General features: G+C 35.2%; 3 protein-coding genes, 2 long non-coding RNA genes and 1 other non-coding gene across 9 annotated transcripts in view; 4 read left to right on the top strand and 2 right to left on the bottom strand.

Moving 5' to 3' along the window:
• The window catches only part of SBE2.2 (starch branching enzyme 2.2), a 29,596-nt gene extending 26,529 nt beyond the window's left edge, over positions 1-3,067 (top strand). Inside the window, exons 19-22 of the mRNA XM_086572248.1 lie at positions 795-872; positions 1,779-1,934; positions 2,302-2,376; positions 2,473-3,067. Coding sequence (XP_086428374.1) covers positions 795-872; positions 1,779-1,934; positions 2,302-2,376; positions 2,473-2,556 — 393 coding nt within the window. The 3' untranslated portion in view covers positions 2,557-3,067. The remainder of the gene's footprint in view (positions 1-794; positions 873-1,778; positions 1,935-2,301; positions 2,377-2,472) is intronic.
• Positions 3,068-7,899: 4,832 nt separating this feature from the next.
• Positions 7,900-9,138, bottom strand: LOC147489053 (uncharacterized). Of its 2 annotated transcripts, none has more exons than XR_015202201.1 (5): positions 8,953-9,138; positions 8,695-8,803; positions 8,539-8,583; positions 8,252-8,284; positions 7,900-8,164 (listed from the first exon to the last, which is right to left on the bottom strand). It is a non-coding gene; the product is annotated as an uncharacterized LOC147489053 (long non-coding RNA). The 2 variants fall into 2 exon arrangements; XR_015202202.1 differs by having other exon boundaries at positions 8,695-8,791; positions 8,953-9,084.
• Positions 9,139-11,168: 2,030 nt separating this feature from the next.
• LOC147489052 (elicitor-responsive protein 1-like) lies at positions 11,169-12,988 on the top strand. Of its 3 annotated transcripts, none has more exons than XM_086572834.1 (5): positions 11,169-11,413; positions 11,742-11,807; positions 12,071-12,212; positions 12,393-12,528; positions 12,716-12,988. In XM_086572834.1, exons 1-5 carry the CDS (start codon positions 11,347-11,349, stop codon positions 12,770-12,772), a joined length of 468 nt encoding a protein of 155 aa, XP_086428960.1. In that variant the 5' UTR covers positions 11,169-11,346; the 3' UTR covers positions 12,773-12,988. The 3 variants fall into 3 exon arrangements, with proteins under 3 accessions (XP_086428960.1, XP_086428959.1, XP_086428961.1); XM_086572833.1 differs by having other exon boundaries at positions 11,739-11,807; XM_086572835.1 differs by lacking the exon at positions 11,742-11,807.
• Positions 12,989-13,292: 304 nt separating this feature from the next.
• On the top strand, positions 13,293-13,364 carry TRNAK-UUU (transfer RNA lysine (anticodon UUU)). The gene has a single exon. It is a non-coding gene; the product is annotated as a tRNA-Lys (tRNA).
• A 535-nt stretch (positions 13,365-13,899) lies between these two features.
• LOC147489049 (ternary complex factor MIP1 leucine-zipper protein (Protein of unknown function, DUF547)) lies at positions 13,900-19,978 on the top strand. The gene is made up of 9 exons (XM_086569920.1): positions 13,900-14,771; positions 14,890-15,006; positions 15,239-15,566; positions 15,756-16,176; positions 16,620-16,719; positions 16,808-16,867; positions 19,123-19,206; positions 19,293-19,400; positions 19,483-19,978. The coding sequence occupies exons 1-9, from the start codon at positions 14,703-14,705 to the stop codon at positions 19,789-19,791; spliced, it is 1,596 nt and encodes a 531-aa protein (XP_086426046.1). The 5' UTR covers positions 13,900-14,702; the 3' UTR covers positions 19,792-19,978.
• On the bottom strand, positions 14,704-16,187 carry LOC147489050 (uncharacterized). The gene is made up of 2 exons (XR_015200742.1): positions 16,059-16,187; positions 14,704-15,029 (listed from the first exon to the last, which is right to left on the bottom strand). It is a non-coding gene; the product is annotated as an uncharacterized LOC147489050 (long non-coding RNA).
• Positions 19,979-20,773: the final 795 nt, after the last annotated feature.

Genomic DNA, 20,773 nt, shown 5'->3' with positions numbered 1-20,773 from the left:
CAAAACTTAACAAAGACCACAAAATGGAAAATTTGCAAAGTTTGTTGAATTCTGGTTATTGACTTTCTTTTTCCTCAACTGGGATGGGAAATTTGATATATGAAGGTCTTAATATTGACAGAGTACTTTTGAGAGAGCAGTCAGTAGTGGGAGGTATTTGATAATTTCATCTCCTATTCTTAAAAGTTCATCTTTAGGAGCAAGCACTCAAATGCAGCTGCACGATTTTCCAAGTTATTTAAAATTGAAAAATCATAGTCGATTTAGGTTACATATTGCCAACAGGTTTCTTAGAATCTCCATGCTCATTTTCTTCCTCAAGTTAATTGTAGTTGAGCTAATAAGTACGCCTAATGGAGTTAAATGTAACATGTGAATGAAGACAAAATTGAGTACCTGCAGAAAGGAAAGCTAAGAAGCCCCGAAGCTTTCGGAATTATGTTTTCGTGTCTGATACTTCTTGTTGTTTTACTGGAGAGCAGAAGGTGATATAGTGCATGAATCTATATCTTTCTCTTCTCACCTGTAGAATATTTCGACTAAATCTTAGCAATAGCTGGTTGTAAACATTCAGCGAATTATCCTGCACCAATTTTTTTCAAAAGGTATATTTTGTATTGCTATTGACTCTTCTTGCAAATGAATAATATCCTTGTGTATTCTCTTAATAGTTTTGTTGTTCTTTGGGACTTTGGGCCTTGTTTTAACGAACTGAGGATTTTTTTTATAGTGGGAAGAGAGTATTCTCGCAAATTATTATTTGTTAACTAAAACTGTTGATCATCTGTGCCTAGGGGGATGCGGACTATCTGAGATATCATGGATTGCAAGAGTTTGATCAGGCCATACAGCATCTGGAGGAGAAATACGGCGTATGTGCTCCTTATATTACTTAGGCTTTGGCCTTTTTTACTGTTTCTGTTTATTTATTTATTATTGTCTTGGCTGTAATCTTCTTTCAGTTCTATTTCTTGTTTTTTTGAGGCCTTTGGTGTAGGGTACATGGGTGTACTTGGGTCTTCTTTTGAACCTTCAACAAAAGGCTGTGGTTGTTCTTGGTTTTGATATAACTGCTAAATTTATAGTAATATATTATCTACTGCAAAAAAATAATAATAATATATATCCTTTGATCAATTGGTCAAAAAGTGATACTTTGATTAGTGGAGTCTAAGTAGTTGGTGCTATCCTGGTATATCTGGGATGCGAATTAGAGAGAAAGGAATGGTTCATATTGTCATATTGTAAAGGTTTCGGCTGAAAAACGAGCAGGGAGCAATTTCTTCCCACTATTGGAACTGGTAGGTGTTACTTTTACATTGCCACACTTTAACATACAAGAAATAGTTGCCGTCTAGAAAACAACTTAGCTTGCCTGCTAACAGGGGCTCATCAGCTTAGTCCTGTCTATTATTCCTTGCCTCACTGGTAAGATAGCTCCGCTTGTTCACACAAATAAGTGGGACTCGCCGCACTCTCCACCCCTCCATTTGGAGGTAAATAATAAAGTTGAAATTGCAAGATGAAGGGATTATAATGAAGCAGCTAAGTTAGTGGAATGTCAACCGTGAGAGGTTTATTAGCCTGACTGCATATACTTAATTTTTATGTGATGAAAAAAGATAACTACAATAGCACTGCTAAACAAGGTGTGCGGAAAATTATTAAGACACGGTTCATCTCAGTTGTATTTGTCTACAGACTTCTCTTACCCTTGATTTGTTGTAAGCTATATTATATTCATATATGGGGATTCCTGTAATGATTATTTTTGGCAGTTTATGACTTCCAAGCATCAATACATCTCACGAAAAGATGAAGGAGATCGGGTTATTGTCTTTGAGCGTGGCGACTTGGTTTTTGTTTTTAATTTTCACTGGACTACTAGCTATTCAGACTATCGAGTAGGTTGCTTAAAGCCAGGAAAGTACAAGGTATGAGTGCTTCCGCAACTCTATATATTTAATTTCTGTAGTGTCATAGTTTGCTTTTACTTCTTCGTTTTTCACTTTGCTATTAAAAGTGCAGTTATTCACTTATTTGTCTTCTGTAACAATACTGGCTTAATAAAGGCATTCATCAATTGTTCCAGTTGCTTTAAATAACCTCCTTTCCATTTCATATGCTTTTTTATGAAGCGTCTTGTCCTGCACAAGTTATAATCTTGATCTTTTATAACTGGTCTTTCTCATTTTCCAATCAGTCAGTCTAAAACACTTCTTAAAGTAGAAACACATTTCGTTGACTTATTAATGAACAACAGAACAATTTCTTAGTCCTTAGATCTCCTTACACTTCCAGGTGGTTTTGGATTCCGACAACAAACTCTTTGGTGGCTTTAACAGAATTGATCCAGATGCAGATTACTTCAGCATTGTGAGAAAAATCAACTGAAACCATTCCAGCCATTTCATTTGTTTGACCTTAACTGGAAAAGTGGAACCCTAAAACTATGTTGGCACTGTTTTGCAGGAAGGGTTTTATGACAACCGACCCCATTCATTCATGTTGTACACACCATGTAGAACGGCAGTTGTCTATGCTCTAGTGGAGTGAGTTATAAAAGTTACGCTCTGGAGGCTGCTGTTAATGCCATGTATACGACGGAGAGACTGATTTTATCTGCCAACCTGTGTTTACTGCCCGAACTTGCATGCCATGGGCTTCTATGTTTTCAGCTGGTTTACCACTCCAGATATGTAAAAAGCGTGAGTAAAAGCGATTGAGGCAAGAAGCACCCTCCAACCATGCAACCGGGTTGAGCAACATCAACTTTCGTCCGGCTTTTCTTGGAGTTGGAGGTTTTTTGTCCTTTTGGCATTTTGTAGAAAGTCGAGTTCCATCAATTTACAATATGATGTGCGGCCACTCTAACGAAGATTCCCAGTTTCATTGTATAGCACAGATGGGTATACCCATCCCAGGTGGTGACTGAGATGGGTATTCGAAAAGTAGCAGTGGCTACTACTATAATAATGCTTTTCTTAAATTATTACCATCAAAAAGCATCTTCTCAGGGACAATGTCATTTCAATTTATTGGTATTAGAGCACTAATGTTAACGTAAGACCAGTATCCTGTTAAACTAGACGTGAAAAATGTGCTCAGAATATTAGATGACGCCGCGAGTTATCTTGACAATATGCGGATCGGAAGAATGAGTATTCAAATATTTATCCGTAGTCCTTTTATAAATTAGAGGCAGATTGTTCACACATGAGATTTATGGTGCTTGTTTATCCACTTATCTGGAGACGTCTCGTGGTGAACAGTGTCGTTACTTGTTTTCAATGAAAGTATTGTTCTGAACGGAGACGGATAGCAGAATGTCATAATTACTTGGGACTTACTTTGACCTACACTCGGATATTTCTGATAGGGTAATCTTAAATACACTCCATTTCTAAGAGGGCACTCTCCTATCCGGAATTTGTTATTACATTTGTATCCCAACTTAAAACTCATATTTTCTAAGAGGGCACTCTCCATAAAAAATAGTGGGATAATCTTAAATACACTCTCCATTTCTAAGAGAGCACTCTCCAACCCGGAATTTGTTATTACATTTGTGTCTCAACTTAAAACCCATGTTTTCTAAGAGGGCACTCCCCATCAAAAATAGTGGTAACCTTATATTGCTCTTAACTAACTAATTTGCACTATGCAACTCTATACACTATCAAAATATACTTTCCTTCTCCAATTATCTACATTCAATTCAATTTTTCTTGACTCAACTCAACTCAATTTTCCTCTACTTCTCAACTCTCAATACCTCTATATTTTAACTCTCAAATGGAGTATGTATCATTATCCAACTCTCAAATGAACGATTTATCGCAATACAAATACCCACATCTCAATGTCGAATAAATTGAAGATTATATGATGTTAGAAGAATTAATTGAACATGAAAAAAAATTGGAGATTAATGTAATTGAAATTACCTAATGGAATTGAAACTAAATGAATTACGATAGTTTGAATCTTAGATTTCAAAATAAATTTTGTGTAATCTTGATGTATGTGCTATTTTGATGAACGGTAACACATTGTCGTAAAATACCATAAACCACGGTAATGGGTTGCTGAAACATAAGCATAAATTACAGTGTCGGGTTACCATTTACCAAGTAAAGATACAACAAATAGACACCGAAAATTCTTAAACCATTCGGTATCTTGTTGCTGTGTTATCAAATTCCAATATTTAAATATTTCATCATCTATTTGATAATAATTTGATTAATAATTAGCATATTTTAACTTATTTGTAGTTGTTTTAGGTGATAACTTAATTCCAACAAGGAGAAAACATTTAGGTTATAATTTTTTATTTTCGAATTGGTAACAATTGTACATGTCTCTAGGGTTTGAATAAATATAATTTTAACTAGACTTTGAATCTAACATCTAAATTTTTACCAACAAATTAAAATTGAATTATAGAATATAATTTAAACCCATTCTCCAATCTATAATAAAACGTTTAGGTTATAATTTTTTATATCGGAAAGGGTTTGAATTAGTACAATTCTAACTACACTTTAAATCTAATATCTAAATTTTTACCTACATATTAAAATTGGATTAGACGATGTAATTATTTAAATTAACCCGTTATCCAATCTATAATAAAACGTTTTGGTTGTAATTTTTTATTTCAGAATTAGTAGCAATTTTATTTATGTTTAGGATTTAAGGTTTGAAACAGTACAGTTCTAACTAGGAGTGACAATGGGTCGTACGTGTTGGGTCGGGTTTGTGTTGTGTCATATCTGGGTCACGTGTTAGGAGAGCAAATCCAAATCTGACCCAATTATTAATCGTGTCGAGTTTGTCAAACACAAAGCCAATCCGCCTATATAACGGGTTACCCAACAGGTGACTTGCTAAGCCAACGGATAAATTTCAAATCAGTTTCAGATCGGATTCACAAACAACCTATATGCAAAATATTTAGTATTTCACGATTTTATTTATTAAATATATATATATATATATATATATATATTCTCAAAAACCATTCATAATTCAATTATATATCAATAAAAATTGAATAACGAAATATATATTTATCGAATGAATCAATATGACGGCTAATCCTTCTCCTTTTAGTCATTTATTTTAAGTTGTTGGGATAGTGAAATTTTAAAAAATAATTCACTTATCTTAAAACAAGTTATACATATCACGAGTTGATGACCCGACCTATTAGACCCGAGAACTAATCGGGTCTACCAACGGGTTACTCGGGTTAACATATGTGACCCTAACCCAACCCATTTATTTGATGGGTTCGGCGGGTCAACCCTTAAATGACCCAAAAGCCTTTTTTCCTAACCCAAACCTGCTAAATTCGTGTCTGGTTAGCGAGTCGTGTACAAAACTGTCACCCCTGGTTCTAACTAGACTTTATTTGAATCGATTTAACATCTAAATTTTTACCAACAAATTAAAGTTTGATTAAATGATATCATTTAAACCCATTTTTCATTCTATAATAAAACATTTTGGTTATTATTTATGATTTCATAATTGATATGTAGCAACTGTACATATGTTTATAGTTTAGCTAATACAGTTCTGACAATAATAAAACTATATTTCGAAAAAAAAAAAAAATCAATACAGTTCTAACTATATTTTGAATATAGTATCTAACATCTAGTACATTTGGAAGTTAATATTCATTATCTAATTTAACACCTATTTTATTATTATTATTTTTAATTTGTAATGGTATCAAAATTTGAGATTCCTCGATATTCCCAATTTAGAGTTCAGGGTTTAGGGTTTAGGGTTAGATATCTCGATATTTCAATATTTCAATTATTTTGATATCTCGACATCTGAAATTGAGTTTTCATTTCGACCAATTATTTCAATATTTCAAAATAATTTTGATATTTCGACCAATTATTCAATAATTCAATACTATTTTACTGTGTTTATGAAATTTTGAAATCAATTTATTTTCTTTTTAGGTTGATTTTAATTTCCCTCTCAAAATCAAACTCAAAACTCATTTTCAACTTTTTGGCTTCCCACTCAAATTCAAACCCAAATTTTAGCCATTTTTCTATTCTGTTTCTTTCCCCACCCTCAAATCTACTTCTCTTTAAACATTTCTTCTCCATTCCTAATATAGAAACTTACAAAAACTCAAAACTATAGGAGATGGTGAGCATGAAAACTCACCCAATCCACACACTTGCAAGGTAATTTGTTTGACTTATCTTCTCCACTTTAATTGTTTTCTTTAAGTTAGGTATATGTGTAACTATTTTCTTTTTGTTGAATTTAAGTCTAATTTAAGCACATTGAAAGTTTACATTGGAATCGGAAGTGGAAGTTGACAACATATGTCATGGGTTTGGGACAAAAGCTATTGTGAAAATGAAAGGGAAAAAAGAAGAATCATAAAATGTTGTAATCTTCTCAATCTTATGTTAATTTCGGTAACTGGTTACTACTTTATAAATACAATTTTCAGCAACTAAACAGCAAAAGTTTGAGCAATTTTCAACAACTAAATACCATTTATCAAATTCGTAACTGGATACTGAAATTGAGTTTTAATTTTGGTAACTGGTTATTGCTTTACAAATACAATTTTCAGCAACTGAATACCAAAATTTTGAGCCATTTTCAGCAACTAGATACCATTTATCAAATTAGGAAACGGAAATTGGGTTTTAGTAACTGGTTACCGCTTTCTAACTACAATATTCAGCAACTGAACACCAAAATTTTGAACAATTTTCAGCAACTAGATATTATTTATCAAATTAGCAACTGGATACCGAAATTGAGTTTTAATTTCGGTAACTGGTTACCGCTTTACTATTACAATTTTCAGCAATTGAACACCAAAATTTTGAGCAATTTTCTCAAATTAGGGATACCAAAATTGAGTTTTAGTAACTTGTTACCGCTTTCTAAATACAATTTTCAGCAACTGAACACCAAAATTTTGAGCAATTTTCAGCAACTAGATACTATTTATCAAATTAGCAACTAGATACCGAAATTGAATTTTAATTTCGGTAACTGGTTACCGCTTTACTATTACAATTTTCAGCAATTCAACACCAAAATTTTGAGCAATTTGCTCAAATTAGGGATACAAAAATTGAGTTTTAGTAACTGATTACCGCTTTCTAAATACAATATTCAGCAACTGAACACCAAAATTTTGAGCAATTTTCAGCAACTAGATACCATTTAACAAATTAGCAACTGGATACCGAAATTGAGTTTTAATTTCGGTAACTGGTTACCGCTTTACTATTACAATTTTCAGCAATTGAACACCAAAATTTTGAGCAATTTTCTCAAATTAGAGATACCGAAATTGAGTTTTAATTTCGGTAACTGGTTACCGCTTTACTATTACAATTTTCAGCAATTGAACACCAAAATTTTGAGTAATTTTCTCAAATTAGAGATACCGAAATTGAGTTTTAGTAACTGGTTACCGCTTTACAAATATAATTTTCAGCAACTAAACACCAAAATGTGGAGCAATTTTCAACAACTAGATACCATTTATGAAATTAGCAACTGGATACCGAAATTGAGTTTTAATTTCGGTAACTAATTACCGCTTTACTATTACAATTTTCAGCAACTAGATACCAACATTTTTCATCAACTAAACATCAATATTTTTCATTTTTCATGTCAAATTTTCTGGAAGGCTTATTGACCAATACTGAATTACTGATAGATATTGATTGGTAATTTTAGGAGCAAAGATGAGTTTTAATCAACATCAACGAACTATTTTGATTTGTGGGATCATCTAAGTTCAATGATGTTACTACTGTTCTAAGAGCACATACCACCTACGCCACTAGCTTTAGATGAAATACTCATCTCACATAGACTAAATAAAAGTCAAAAGAATGGTCTGATCATAAAACGTACTGTGTCTACACTCTACACATTAAGCAAACAAAGAGTTCATAAACAAAACAGACTTCTACAGTTCTGCCAAAGCAGATTTAAAACAAAACTAGCAACAGATGTTTTAATCGAACAACTTTTTTGGGATGTAAAATGACTTCTAGACTTCGAAAGCATACCACACTGCTTCAAAGAAAAGTCCATCTTTTTCCTTCTTCACAAGATCTGCTAACAACTTCTGAAAATCTTCTCTCTGCACACATATATTCTCATATTTGAGTTCTAACCATTAAAACTATTAAAAACATAATAGAAATGGATACAGTGGTAAAAGCTTCACCTGAGCTGCTATAAGAGATTCTCTGGTGATTACCTGGAAAAAAAACAAATATAGGTACAAGTAAGTTGCCACACAAAAAAACAGCACCGGGTAGTTTGCTGCGTCATTGTCAGTCTAAAACACAAGTGAAAATGCAAAAAGTTTCTTTGGCTAATGGAATATAGAAATGAGGCATGAATTTAAATTGACTAGAATAAACATTCTCTAATATAATATTTAAAAATAAATCATATAACTGAATCTGATCACAGATAAATGAACCAATAGTTGCAAATAGACTTGCTTACTCTTCCATTACCGATCACAAAATCCCATACCTCTTCACCCTCAATCTGTCATTTCGCACCAAACGAACTTAATATATCATATGAACTATTCTATCCAACCAAATCGAATCGAAAAGCGTAAATTGAAAAAGAGATAAAAAAAAAAACAATTGATACCTGAGCAGTAACAAGGCCATTAATATGAGCCATATCACAAAGCAAAATAGCACCACATTTATCAGCAACAGATCTAAACTTAGCATAATCCCAATGTCTAGAATAAACACTACCACCACAAATAATCTTTAGTAATTTTCCTTCCTTTAAGAACAATTGCTATTCTAGGCTTACCAGCAAAAGCAAGTAGTACTAAAACAGTAATCCAAGTTACAACAGTAGCAGGTATAGCAATAGTGTTAAATTATGATTCATTACCTCTCATTACATCACTGTTCAAATCAACTTCTACTCCTCCACCTGTCAGAAATCCTATTGCCAGAGTTCTTACTGTGTCAAATTCAAGTATTGATCCTCATGCAAGTCCAACACTTTCTCATTCAATTTCCAACTCAGTCTCTTCAAACTCACAATCCTCATCAAAACACGAAAAAACAATAAACTCTTCATTCACGATAATCATCATCGATTATGCGATTTCATCCATGAAAAAAAAATTGTACAGATTATGTCCTGTCCGAAAAAATAGCACCGAGCTACCCATCTTAAATCCAAAGACATTGTATGTCTTTTTGGAACTTAGAATATAGAGAAATATTATTTCTAGCCATAATTAAATCTAGTAATTTTAGCATTTTATTAATTAATTTGGATTTAATATAAGCCGAACGAGACTGTACAACAATACAAAATTAGGCACTGTATAATAGGCAATTATTCAGAAAATTAAAACTGATGGTTAGATACAACATACAAGTGCAACTTCATACCTGTAAATGGCTTTAAACTTCATCATTAGTAAGACCAACCACCTTCATTAATTCTCTGATTTGCTTTGGTGTAGCAGCTATAAAAAAAGATCAATGTTAATATTTTCTTAAAATAATAATAATTACACATCTATTTTTACATACCATGAGATCTACCAAGTTGTTGCAAAGCTTATAAAAATCTCCTGTGCAGTTCCGGTGACCAACACCGTCTTGTTTTTCGATTCAACTCTTCTTTATCTTCCTTTCTTATGACTATTATCCACTGTCGAACTCATCGACGCAGTCGGAATTGAATTTTGTATAGTCATTGTAAAGAAAGGAGAGGAGGCGGCGGGGGTGGCTGGGAGGAGGAGAGAAGATAAAGTCTCGAAGGTATTTTACACTGTTACTGTTAGTAACCTATGAAAATAGTACTACAAACCTGTATACAAAGTCACCCGGTTTCGGGAGCGTGCCCCTCTAATTTTTTTGTGAACTGGCTGGATTACTCTTAACTAAAACCGGTTTCCGGGTCGGAGAGTGCCCTCGTAGGAACTGGAGCGTGTATTTAACAGGACCCTTTCATATTCAATTCCTGCTGCACATGCAAATCACAAGTAAGAGCTACCTGCTCAATACCACAGAGCAGCTATGCGCCTATGCACCAACAAGGACATCTATGCAAAAAAGGAGTACGTTCCGGAAGGTGCATGTAGGCAGTCAGGCAGAAGCCATTACTCTCACTTTCATTAGCTACAAAGTGCAGACTCTATCTATTTGGATGTGTCAAATGGAGGTGCGCTGCTGATAGGTTTAAAATGGGGTGCCAACCTAGTTGGAATGAAGAACAGTCTGCTCATTATGTTACCAAGTAACCTGACCAGATCGTGCAGTTCTTGTAGACTTTTTCTTTTCTTTTGTTTACATAGTCAATAAAGCCCTTAAGAATAAAAAGAAAGTGGTGTGCATTTCTATCAAGGCATTTAGAATCTCACAACCTAATTTAATGGTGTTTACCCTCGTGTTGTTTCTTTAAAGATCCGTTTTCTAGCATTTCTCAATTTGTCAATGCTCATCAACTATGAAGCTAGTAGATCGAGTCAGTGAATGGAGTATAATTTGGTGGCTACTACCAACTTGTGCATTTTATATTAGCAGATTACAATGAAGATGGCGGGGAAGAAATGTTTACAAGATCAAACGCATTCTAATGCTTTGTATATTACGAAAACAAACCCGCAAGGCCTGGAGGCTAGATTTACTTTTTAGTTTTTAGGCAAAATCCGGGATTCATCTTCATTTGTACCTATAAAAGCCGCCACCAAGACCACTCCCAAAGAATCAGGACTTCCAATGGCAGTTTAACTTCAACTTGTGATATAAAGTGTAAAGATAAAGATGAAGTTTGGCTTATTAACACTTAAATTGGTATTTCTTTTCTTTCTTATTCTATTGAAAGATAGTCATTTTTTTTTCCAAATAGGTGTATATATGCCGCCCCAAATAAACCGTGAAAGACTGCGGTTTCCTTGCAGATACATTCCCTTTAATTAAACTTATTTTATGTAAATCTACATGTGACCAGTTCTTGTTAATTAAATAAGCAAACTGAGTATGAAGGTTGACGGTTGACCACCAATGGCCCATTCAATTTGATTAGAAACGTGTACATTTACCCGAATTTGTTTATATATATAAGACCACATAATACTAAGATTAAGTAACATAAACCTCCTTCATACACTCGAGAACATTTCAACTGCTACATTTAGTCGTGCACTCAAGATCATTTCAACAGCTACAATTTTTCTTTGCATTCATTGCATTCAAGAACATTTGAACTTTTGCATTTATTTCTTTGCATTGATCATACAACACTAACTGATTCAGAGAGAGAGAGATGCCAAGAGGAATATTGGAGGTGTTTCTAGTTGATGCAAGAGAGCTGAGGGACAGAGATATATTTGGTAATGCGTTCAGTTTTGATGTTGTGTTAGCTTTGTTTACAGGCTTTTTCTTAAAAACAGACATGTTATATAGTGTCTTGAGCAGTTTATATAGTGTATTGTACAGTTTATATAGGGTCGTCTGTTAAACAAGTTAATATGGATAAATTAAAAAGTTGTTCAAAACACTATATAAGCTGCCCACGAACATGTCCGTTTAAGAGAAAACCTGGTTTTCCTTAATTAACTTTATTGACCGAGATAAACTAGCTCGGCTTGGAGCTGTTTTTCCCTCTTTAATTTGTTTCTAGCTTCTTTGTCTAAAATGGGGCCCTTTTGATTTTAGCAGGTAAGATGGATCCATATGTCCTGATTCAATACGGTAATCAAGAGAGAAAGAGTAAGGTTGCTCGAGGTTAGTTAACTAATAGCACTGAGATGTCAACTTATGGAAGTCCTGTCTAGTTATTAGGCAGTCCTTTTAAAACGGGCATTAGCTAAATATCTGATTGCTTATATAGCTTGAAAGTTCCAAGAGATATATTGGCTTTTTGGCTAAGGCGTCGATGATTCTCTATACAAACTGACGGGTGATCAACTCATCTGTGTTCAATACCGCCACAAAAGTAGCTTTCCAAACATCATATATAAAATTAAATGGCCAAATTCATAATGCAGAACAAGGAAAGAATCCAGTTTGGAATGAGAAGCTAACGTTCAAGGTGGAGTATCCAATGGGTGCAACTGACCAACACAAGATCACCTTTAGAATCATGGACAAGGATACCTTCTCTGCCGATGACTTTGTTGGTGAATCAGAGTAAGTTAATTTTATTCACATTGCATCAAAAATTATCTTTGGTCTATTAGCGTGCGTAACCATAAATTTGTCACTGAGCGAGAAAGAATTACAAAACAATACTGGTATAACTGATGATATATAGCTTGATCGACAAGTTCTTTTACACATATTTAACATGGAACTGTATACTGCACGCAGGATCTATGCGAAGGATGTTGTATCAATAGGGATGGAGAAAGGAACATCACAATTGCCACCAAGCAAGTATAGAGTTGTCCTCGCTAACATGAAATACTATGGAGAGATCCGAGTAGGCGTCACTTTCACACGAACGGTAAAACACAGCTTAACGTATATGCCAACTGAGTCTAGATTCAAGCTGCTAATTAAACATTTATGCACATACTTGTTGGCATGGAGCCAGAGACAATTAAATACCTTGTAAACAGTATTCTTCAGTTTGATTTCAATTAACTAACCATGTCCCCCTTGGGTTTTGTTTTATGTGTTTATCGCAACAGATTGAAGATGAAAAGGCAAAAGACTTTGGAGGATGGAAACTGAGTTCCTACCCATAAGCGCACATTCTCTAAAATTCGTCCATGTTGTATCATTTGTAATTTCAGTCTTGGTAATAGCTAAGCTAGGACAGCAATTCGTTCTCTGTAGTTATTGACAAATCTTGATAATCATAAAATTCTTTTAGCTAGATGTATTCTTAACAGTCAAAAATGTATATTTCTTACAGATGATTCAACCAATCTTAATAAAAAAAGCTATAAGCCTTTTATTTTCATGTTTTCCTTGATGAATATATAGAAAGATGAAGGTACTCAATTTGGTAAGCGAAAACATTAGAAAAACAGCCAGTGTAGAAATTATATCATGATGATTGATGGTACTCCACAATGATTAAAATAGGGCAATAATCAGTTTAGACTTGACCGATTCTCCAATATGCAATCACTTATGCTCTTAGAATGCCTGGTTATCAGAAAGGAGTTGAAAGTTGACATTGAGCCCATGCTACGATACTTACTATTGAATTACGAAGTACAAATTAGTTAAATAACAAATAACTACTATACCATCGGCAATGCCTTCTTAGCTCAGTGGTAGAGCGCGTGGCTTTTAACCACGTGGTCGTGGGTTCGATCCCCACAGACGGCGGTATCTCATTATTTTTCAAAATTTCAAGTTTGCACTACAACTTCCATTGTGAGATGTGATCTGATTTTCCATAATGTCTCGATCCAAAGTATACTTCTTCTTTTTCGTTAATGATCCAAATTTTACTTTTAATGACGGCGATATGACATTGTTTTTTAAAAAACTTCAAGTATACACTACAACTTCAACTTCAACTTCTAATCACGATTGTTAAGACTGCAATGCAATGGAGATTGTTTTGCATGCTCAGTCTCTCATTTTATAGTTGCAGAACAAATGCAAACAAAGGGGGCTATTCATTGTCCTCACCGAAATAAGCGACATTGCTACAACAACAAAACCATTTCAAACGGGGTTTGCTTTAGCAATATAGTATTTGAATTCCCATTTTCATCAAGAATTTTATGATGAAAAACTTATGCGCGTTATTGAATCTGAAATATTTTGAACACCATTGAAATGAGAAACAAATGGGATTCTTGACATCAAAGTTTTGGTTTCGAAACATAAAGCGAGCTTCATTGGAGAATACCATACCAACACTGCAACACAGAATTCTGTGACGTAGCCAGAAATGCTCAGCCCGAATCATATTATCAATCAGGGAGAATGTCTACTGTCAGTGTCACCTAGACACCAATATCTGACCATTCATGTAATAAATGGCCCTGACACATGAAATTTGGATTATCACCTTACAACTTTCAACACCGATAGACACCACCTTCCATATACTATCCTGTTGAGGAAGTGGGAACCAATCCATACTTACAACCATAAATTAAACTATGCAAGAAGACCCAGCGCACGGGATTCAGGTCATCATTTCTGGCTCTCTATCCAATTGCATGACTGCTTTTTGAAATACTGTGTTGCGGCCTACCGCCTACCCACCTCCATGAGTAATTGTAGCCTCACATCCACGCGTTCATGCTGGCTACTCAACATTAAGATACGTTTGTACATGAACTTGTGTAGTTGTGTATAAGGAGATTTATAACAACCCACAAGTCGATGCTTTCTACACCTTGCAAAATCTACTTCAATATCATCGGTTGGTTGTTACCCTGTTCATTCACTTCATGTCCTCATCAATTCATAACTCATAAATATAGGTGGAGTTCATGTGATGAACCTCTCAATCTTTGGATTCTCTTAAGTTTCCCCTGCTTTCACCATTCACTCCATTTGTTCGTAAAAACTTTTAATGTCAACTTCTAAAGGTGAAGCACGTTCATTTCAAACTGTTTGCTTATTAATGAGAGCATTGTTTCATTGTGAACCAGCATTATTTCACTTGGATTCTTATATTCAAGTTAAATTTCTACTTGAAGCGGAATGAAATTCGAGGATTTCTTGATGGAGCGAAACGAGGAACAACAAAAAAGGAAAGAACTCGAGGAAGAGGTGAGTCATAAATCAACAGTAGTCAATCTGCACTGTAAAATTTCACTGCATGTAACTAAAAGCATATAAGCAAAGCTCTTGCTAAAGTGGGAGATCCAAGACCTTTCTTGATCCGCAGGTGGTTAAGCTACAAGTAGATTTAAAAAAGGAGCATAGACTCCACAGAGTTCTTCAATGCGCACTGAAGGAACCCATCATCTCTCGCCCACGTCTATCCTCATGGCTTCCGCTTCAGGTAATGGCATAACACACTCAAATCTATGGCAAGAAATGATAAATAAGACAAGTAGCTTGCAAGAAATTCTGTTTAAAAACCTGACAGAAAAAAATAGTAATTGACATACTGGATAAAATAAATTATGGCTTAGACCACAGAAAGTCTGAAACTCTCTTTTCCTGATTTCTTCACCTGACTTATCAGTATGGACTGATTCCATAAAGAAACATACACGGAATTGTTTGTTTAGGTACAGATGCTTATAGCAGAAGTTACTATAGTAGAGCAAGAGATAATATCTCTAGAAAGAAAAGTTGGAGAGCTGAAAATGTGTCTGCATCAAGAGAAAAAACAACGCAAAGAGTGGCAATTGTTTCAAGACCAGCATGAGCGGCTGCAGAAGCAAAACCACCATATTTGCAAATCAGGAAACCGAAGAAAGCATAGAAGCCTTGTAATTCCTTCAGGGCTATCATGCAATAGTGAAGATTTCAGAAGTCAAAGACGGTCAAGAGAAAGAAAAGCTTCAATGCAATTTGCTTCAGAGATTGCAACCATCTCTTTGACACAGTCGAGTGGTAATTTCTACTGATTTCTGAATTGAGTAATTCTTACAGGGTACAAGACAGGGTGGAAATGAAAAATACACACACACACACTCAAGCACGCCACATGTTGCGGCCCTGCAAGTATAAATTTTATAAAGTAAGATAATGGACTAAGTACTTGACACACTAATCCTTTTTCTGACTGGCATGTGGAAACAGGTAAACATGTTGAAAGAACTAGCGAAAACCACAGCGAAGAACAGAGCCTTATAAATCGCGAAACCTGCAATGAATATTCCAATAGACTCTCAGAAGATCTGATCAACTGTTTGATACAGATCTTTCTAAAACTCAACCGATCATTGGCCCATTTTGACTATGAAGAGTCTGCCACTGTTCCTAAGCTAGGACTATCCTGTATTAACTCAAGAGGCCTAGTGGCCAAGAACTTACTCAACTGTAAGCCGTCAATGATTTTATCAGATAATGACAGAACATTTCTTGACCCTTACGCCATATTACCTGATGTCGACATCACAATCGGAGACATGGGCCCATACAAGAACTTCATCCAACTCACAAGAAGCACACTTGACATGAGTCAACTCCCGGAATGTTACGCAGAAATTGGAAAATTGAGGTAGCTCCCATGTTTACATGATCTGCCCAACACTATTTGGAAAAATATCATGAACCACATAGAGACTGTTTTATACTTAAATTTATACAGGATCTAGTAAGGAGCCTACTATGCATAGTTCCTTTCTAACCTAGCATAGGCAGTTCGTATATCAAAGCTTTAAATGGCATTGGAGGAATATGTCTTGAAGCTCAACCCATAGAGACGCTCAAAACCAGGACAGCAGGATTTGAGGAAAGGCTAGCACCTTGGAAAAGCGCACTCCTTTTGAAGTGCCGTAAGCCAAGGCTTGCCTTTTGTGGATGGCATAAACTGATACTTAAACTATCCTTCAATCCTCAACCACTGCACTCTTGTTATTTTCAGTTCAGATTATCGCAATGTCAGAACATTCAAATATATTTTCACCAAATTTGGGTACTAAAAGTTTCCCTCTTCGGTAGGGTTCTGAGGCATAACCTATCTACAGTGGATTTAAGCGTTTTGACATACAAGCAAAAGTTAGCATTCTGGATCAATATCTACAATGCCTGTATAATGCATGTACGTAAGACAGTCTTTTCCAATATCAATCAAAGGAATAATTATTATAAAGCAAGCTAACATAACTGGTTTTTTATCTGACTTTCAGGCATATCTGCAACATGGATTGCCTTCCACGGTGGATAAACAGCTTGCACTGATGAACCAGGTATGTTCGATGAACCCACATGAGGTGGAGCATTAGAAACAAGGGTTAACGAGTATTACCCCCACCCCCACTAGATGAGCCAATTAAGGTCTCCCGACTCTCCCCACCAAATACACACAAAAAAAACACGGTCAACCCAAGTTGACTTTTTTTGTGTGTGTACTTAGGGGAGACCCTAATTTCCCCATCTAGTGGGGGGAAATCCTAATTGGCTCATCTAGCGGGAAAGGGGGGGTAATACTAGTTAACCCTAGAAACAAATGTAGTTGTAATGGTCACGTATAACCACGATATCACTTTGAAACCAAATTCCAAAGCCTGTGTCGATTTTAAGGCTTGACAACCTTGTTCTTCGCGAAGAACACGAATTCTCACACAAGAATTCAACTGAGAAAACCTTTCTCAACCACTCAAACTTTATTATTCATCAACACTAAGTATGGCTAGGGGTGTCTCTTTTTGCCGAATTTCCGATTTTTCCGAAATCCGACCCGAAATTGGTCTAGCTCTGGGTGTAGTTTTCATGGCCGATTTTCCGATTTTCGAAAATTCCGAAAAAAAATTGGATCGGATTCGGATATAACTCTAAAAACCGATCCGAAAGTTCCGATATATAGCCATTCTGAAATTTCCGATATTATTTCCAATTTATTCCGAAAATATGTACTTCTCTCACTATCCATTTGATTAGATCTCAACCAGATCTCGACCGTTCATTCATTTTCTAGTTTTTTACTTCCAAAAACAAAACAAAAACATAACCTAGCCGCTACTTCCCCACTTGAATTGGACCACTCCGTTGTCATTACACCGTTCATATCATTGTCTGCCATAACAACAATGATATGAAAAAAAATGTCATTGAGTCATACAATGACTTCCAGACCAATCCAAAAGCCAAATTCCAATAGATAGAATGTTATGTAAAACTACTTAGAGTCCAAGACCAGAATCCATTATTCATGCAGATACTTCACGCTTCAATTTTCACACACGAAAAAAAATTGAAACATTACAAATACCCAGACCTCAACAGAATGTAATGCTTGCTATTAGTGGCTGCAGGTTCTTTTTCTCATTTTTTTCTTGGATCACTTGTTTGAATGAAAATAGGTTTTCTCAGTAAACAAGTGCGTATTGTTGTTAGTACATTGGTGTTGTGGACATGGTTTTCTCTCCCTACAATGAACATTGGCGTATGATATTCCAAAAATAATTGAAAATAATGAGATCTTTGAAAATTTACTAAGTATTCTGAAATTTCCGAGTTATTCCGAAAGTTCCGAAATTGGAAATATATTTTGAATCCGAAAAAAAATTGGATCGAATTTGGCTAGCATATTAGGTTCCGAAAAAAAATCGGAAAAATTCCGAAGGAGGTTAATCCGATCCGATCCGAAGTCACCCCTAAGTATGGCCAATGGCCTACAACACAATATACAGCTAAAGAAACTATGAACTTGGAAGCTAGCCTTCTCATTCAAATTTAGAAACTAATAAACCTAATTTTTGGAATTAAATATAACCCCAAAAATAGCCTAAGCTAAAACATCAAAATAGCACCTAAACATAATTAGAAATATCCCTAATAACATATGAACCAATATGGAACTAAAACCAGGGTTTGGAACTCTTGGGTGCATCAAGGTGAATAGGTGATCATGCAAGGTCATCAATGTAAAAGTTGATGAAATCTTAATGTGGAAGCAAAAACAAAGGAAGAACCAAAGAACACAATCAATTTTAATGAAACAAGCGCAAGGGCTTTAACAAAACCCTAAAAAATAATCACTTTTCTCTTCCTAATCAAGCAACCTTATTCGAATAGGTAAAAAGTTCTAAAGGCTTCGCCAAGGGAAGTGGAAAGGTTCCATGACTACTTTCTTACCCATGATAATAAGTGTTTCAATGAAACAACTTCAATAGTTTCTCTCCAAAAGCACAATTTGATAGGGAAAAAAACGAGAACTGTATGGGCGAGGAACAATATCGGATGAATGGTAACACGATCTAGTTGGGCTTGACCATGGTTAGACGTTGGCACATAGGCATGCACATATAATATAAACACAGATCAGAAAAAAGGATAACTTATACTTGAGGTTCCTAAATCAAAGGATTAGATGAATATTTAGACAAAAAAAAGTAGCAAGCAAGGATACATGTAAATGCTTGACTGATCTCACTGAAAACTCAAGATCCTACAGATTACTCTCACTGGCCTACTGAAATAGATTTTTCTAATCCTGATTCAGGCTGCGCTAAATGTGGGTGGAATAGTACTAAATGCTCTGGCTATAGAGCATTTCATTCTGAGGCCTCCTTCCGACTCCAAAACTGTAAGTAGACGAGTATGTAGATGTTACTGGACCAACAGTGCATATGAAAGACAATGAATTCTAACTTTTCTCCACATTCCGATAAGGATGCAATGGATGAAAAAGAATGGCTAATGCGGCACGCATATGGTCTCGGGTATCCTGAACCTAATGTCACATTTGCTCTTTGCCGAGGGAGTTGGTCTTCACCAGCAGTAAGTCAGCACTCCCCTTGTAATGGTCTCTTGGTATATGCATTGAAAACAACATAAAGAAGAATGTGGATAACTTTTGCAGCTAAGGATTTATACCGCAGAGGGTGTAGTGAATGAACTTGGTAAAGCAAAAGCAGAGTATTTAGAAGCTTCTGTTGGAGTTACAAGCAAGAAGAAGATATTGGTACCAAAGCTTCTTCACTGGCATATGCGAGATTTTGCAGACAACATCGAGTCTTTGCTAGAGTGGATCTATAGCCAACTGCCACGGTCGAAATCAGTGAACCGAATGATAATGGAGTGCCTCAATAGGGAGACCCGAACTCCAATAGCGAAAATGGTTGAAATTCAGTCTTACGAATCTGAATTCCGATACCTATTGCCACAGTGAGCTAAGATACCCCAGAAGTTTAGAATTGCGGAATAGAATGGTGATATATGAATGCAATATATCCTTATTTCGTTATTTGCATTTCTTGAATAAAGAGTGTGGAGATGGGTATGAGCTCATCCTTCTGGTCAACAACATTGACTTAAATTTTAGTAATAATTTTCTAGACTGCTGCACTAATAAACCGTAAGGTTTTGAAGATCATGTCCTAAATCTAAAAGCTCCTAGAATCTTAAAATAAAGGACACCGTTCTTACTTGTACTTTTGTTTTCTAAACGTATACTCATCCTAGATAACAAATATAAGAGCTTTGGTTCAACAACCTCAACAAGCTAGATATAAATTGTCTAAAATATTATTTCACAAATAATAAAAACATGACAATAAATGTACAGTGAAAATGTCCTTACAAGTGATTACACCAATATACCTGCATACGCAGAGACAAGAATTGAATACTGCATGTCCAATTTAAGTGAACCCCTAAGCGACAGTACAAAATTTTAAAGCTGAGAACTTCAAATTGATTAGACAGAGATAGAGATTAATAAGCAGAGACGTGTTTTTTTTTTGTTCAAACCAAATGACATATTAACATGTAATATTGAAGAACCTTGACATGACACACATGAAGTGATTTGTTAGGACAATTATATATATAAAATGTACCCAATGATGTAAAGAATGAGTACTGCTTACCAAGGAAGCCTCACCTGATTACCTTAGAGCAATAACAGATCCAACATCTCATCTGAATGCATCCGTAAGAAACCCTCCGGTAGACAATCCAAATGACAATCAAACAGTTTTGCAGACACATAAATAGTGTGCAAACAAGTTGAAGAAACTTCTTTAGTCGAGAATGAATATCCACTCCGATGTCTTCTTCATAAACTTAGATTGATTTACTAAGAGTGATCAATGTTTCATGAACAGCATCAATACATACTGATAGTACATACTGGCGGCATGCAACAAATA

This window comes from Coptis chinensis, chromosome 7 (genome assembly GCF_015680905.1).
Source record: "Coptis chinensis isolate HL-2020 chromosome 7, ASM1568090v1, whole genome shotgun sequence".
In the NCBI taxonomy this organism is placed as follows: domain Eukaryota; kingdom Viridiplantae; phylum Streptophyta; class Magnoliopsida; order Ranunculales; family Ranunculaceae; genus Coptis; species Coptis chinensis.
Note: the sequence above shows the minus strand (reverse complement) of the source record. Positions and strands in the feature narration are given on the sequence as shown.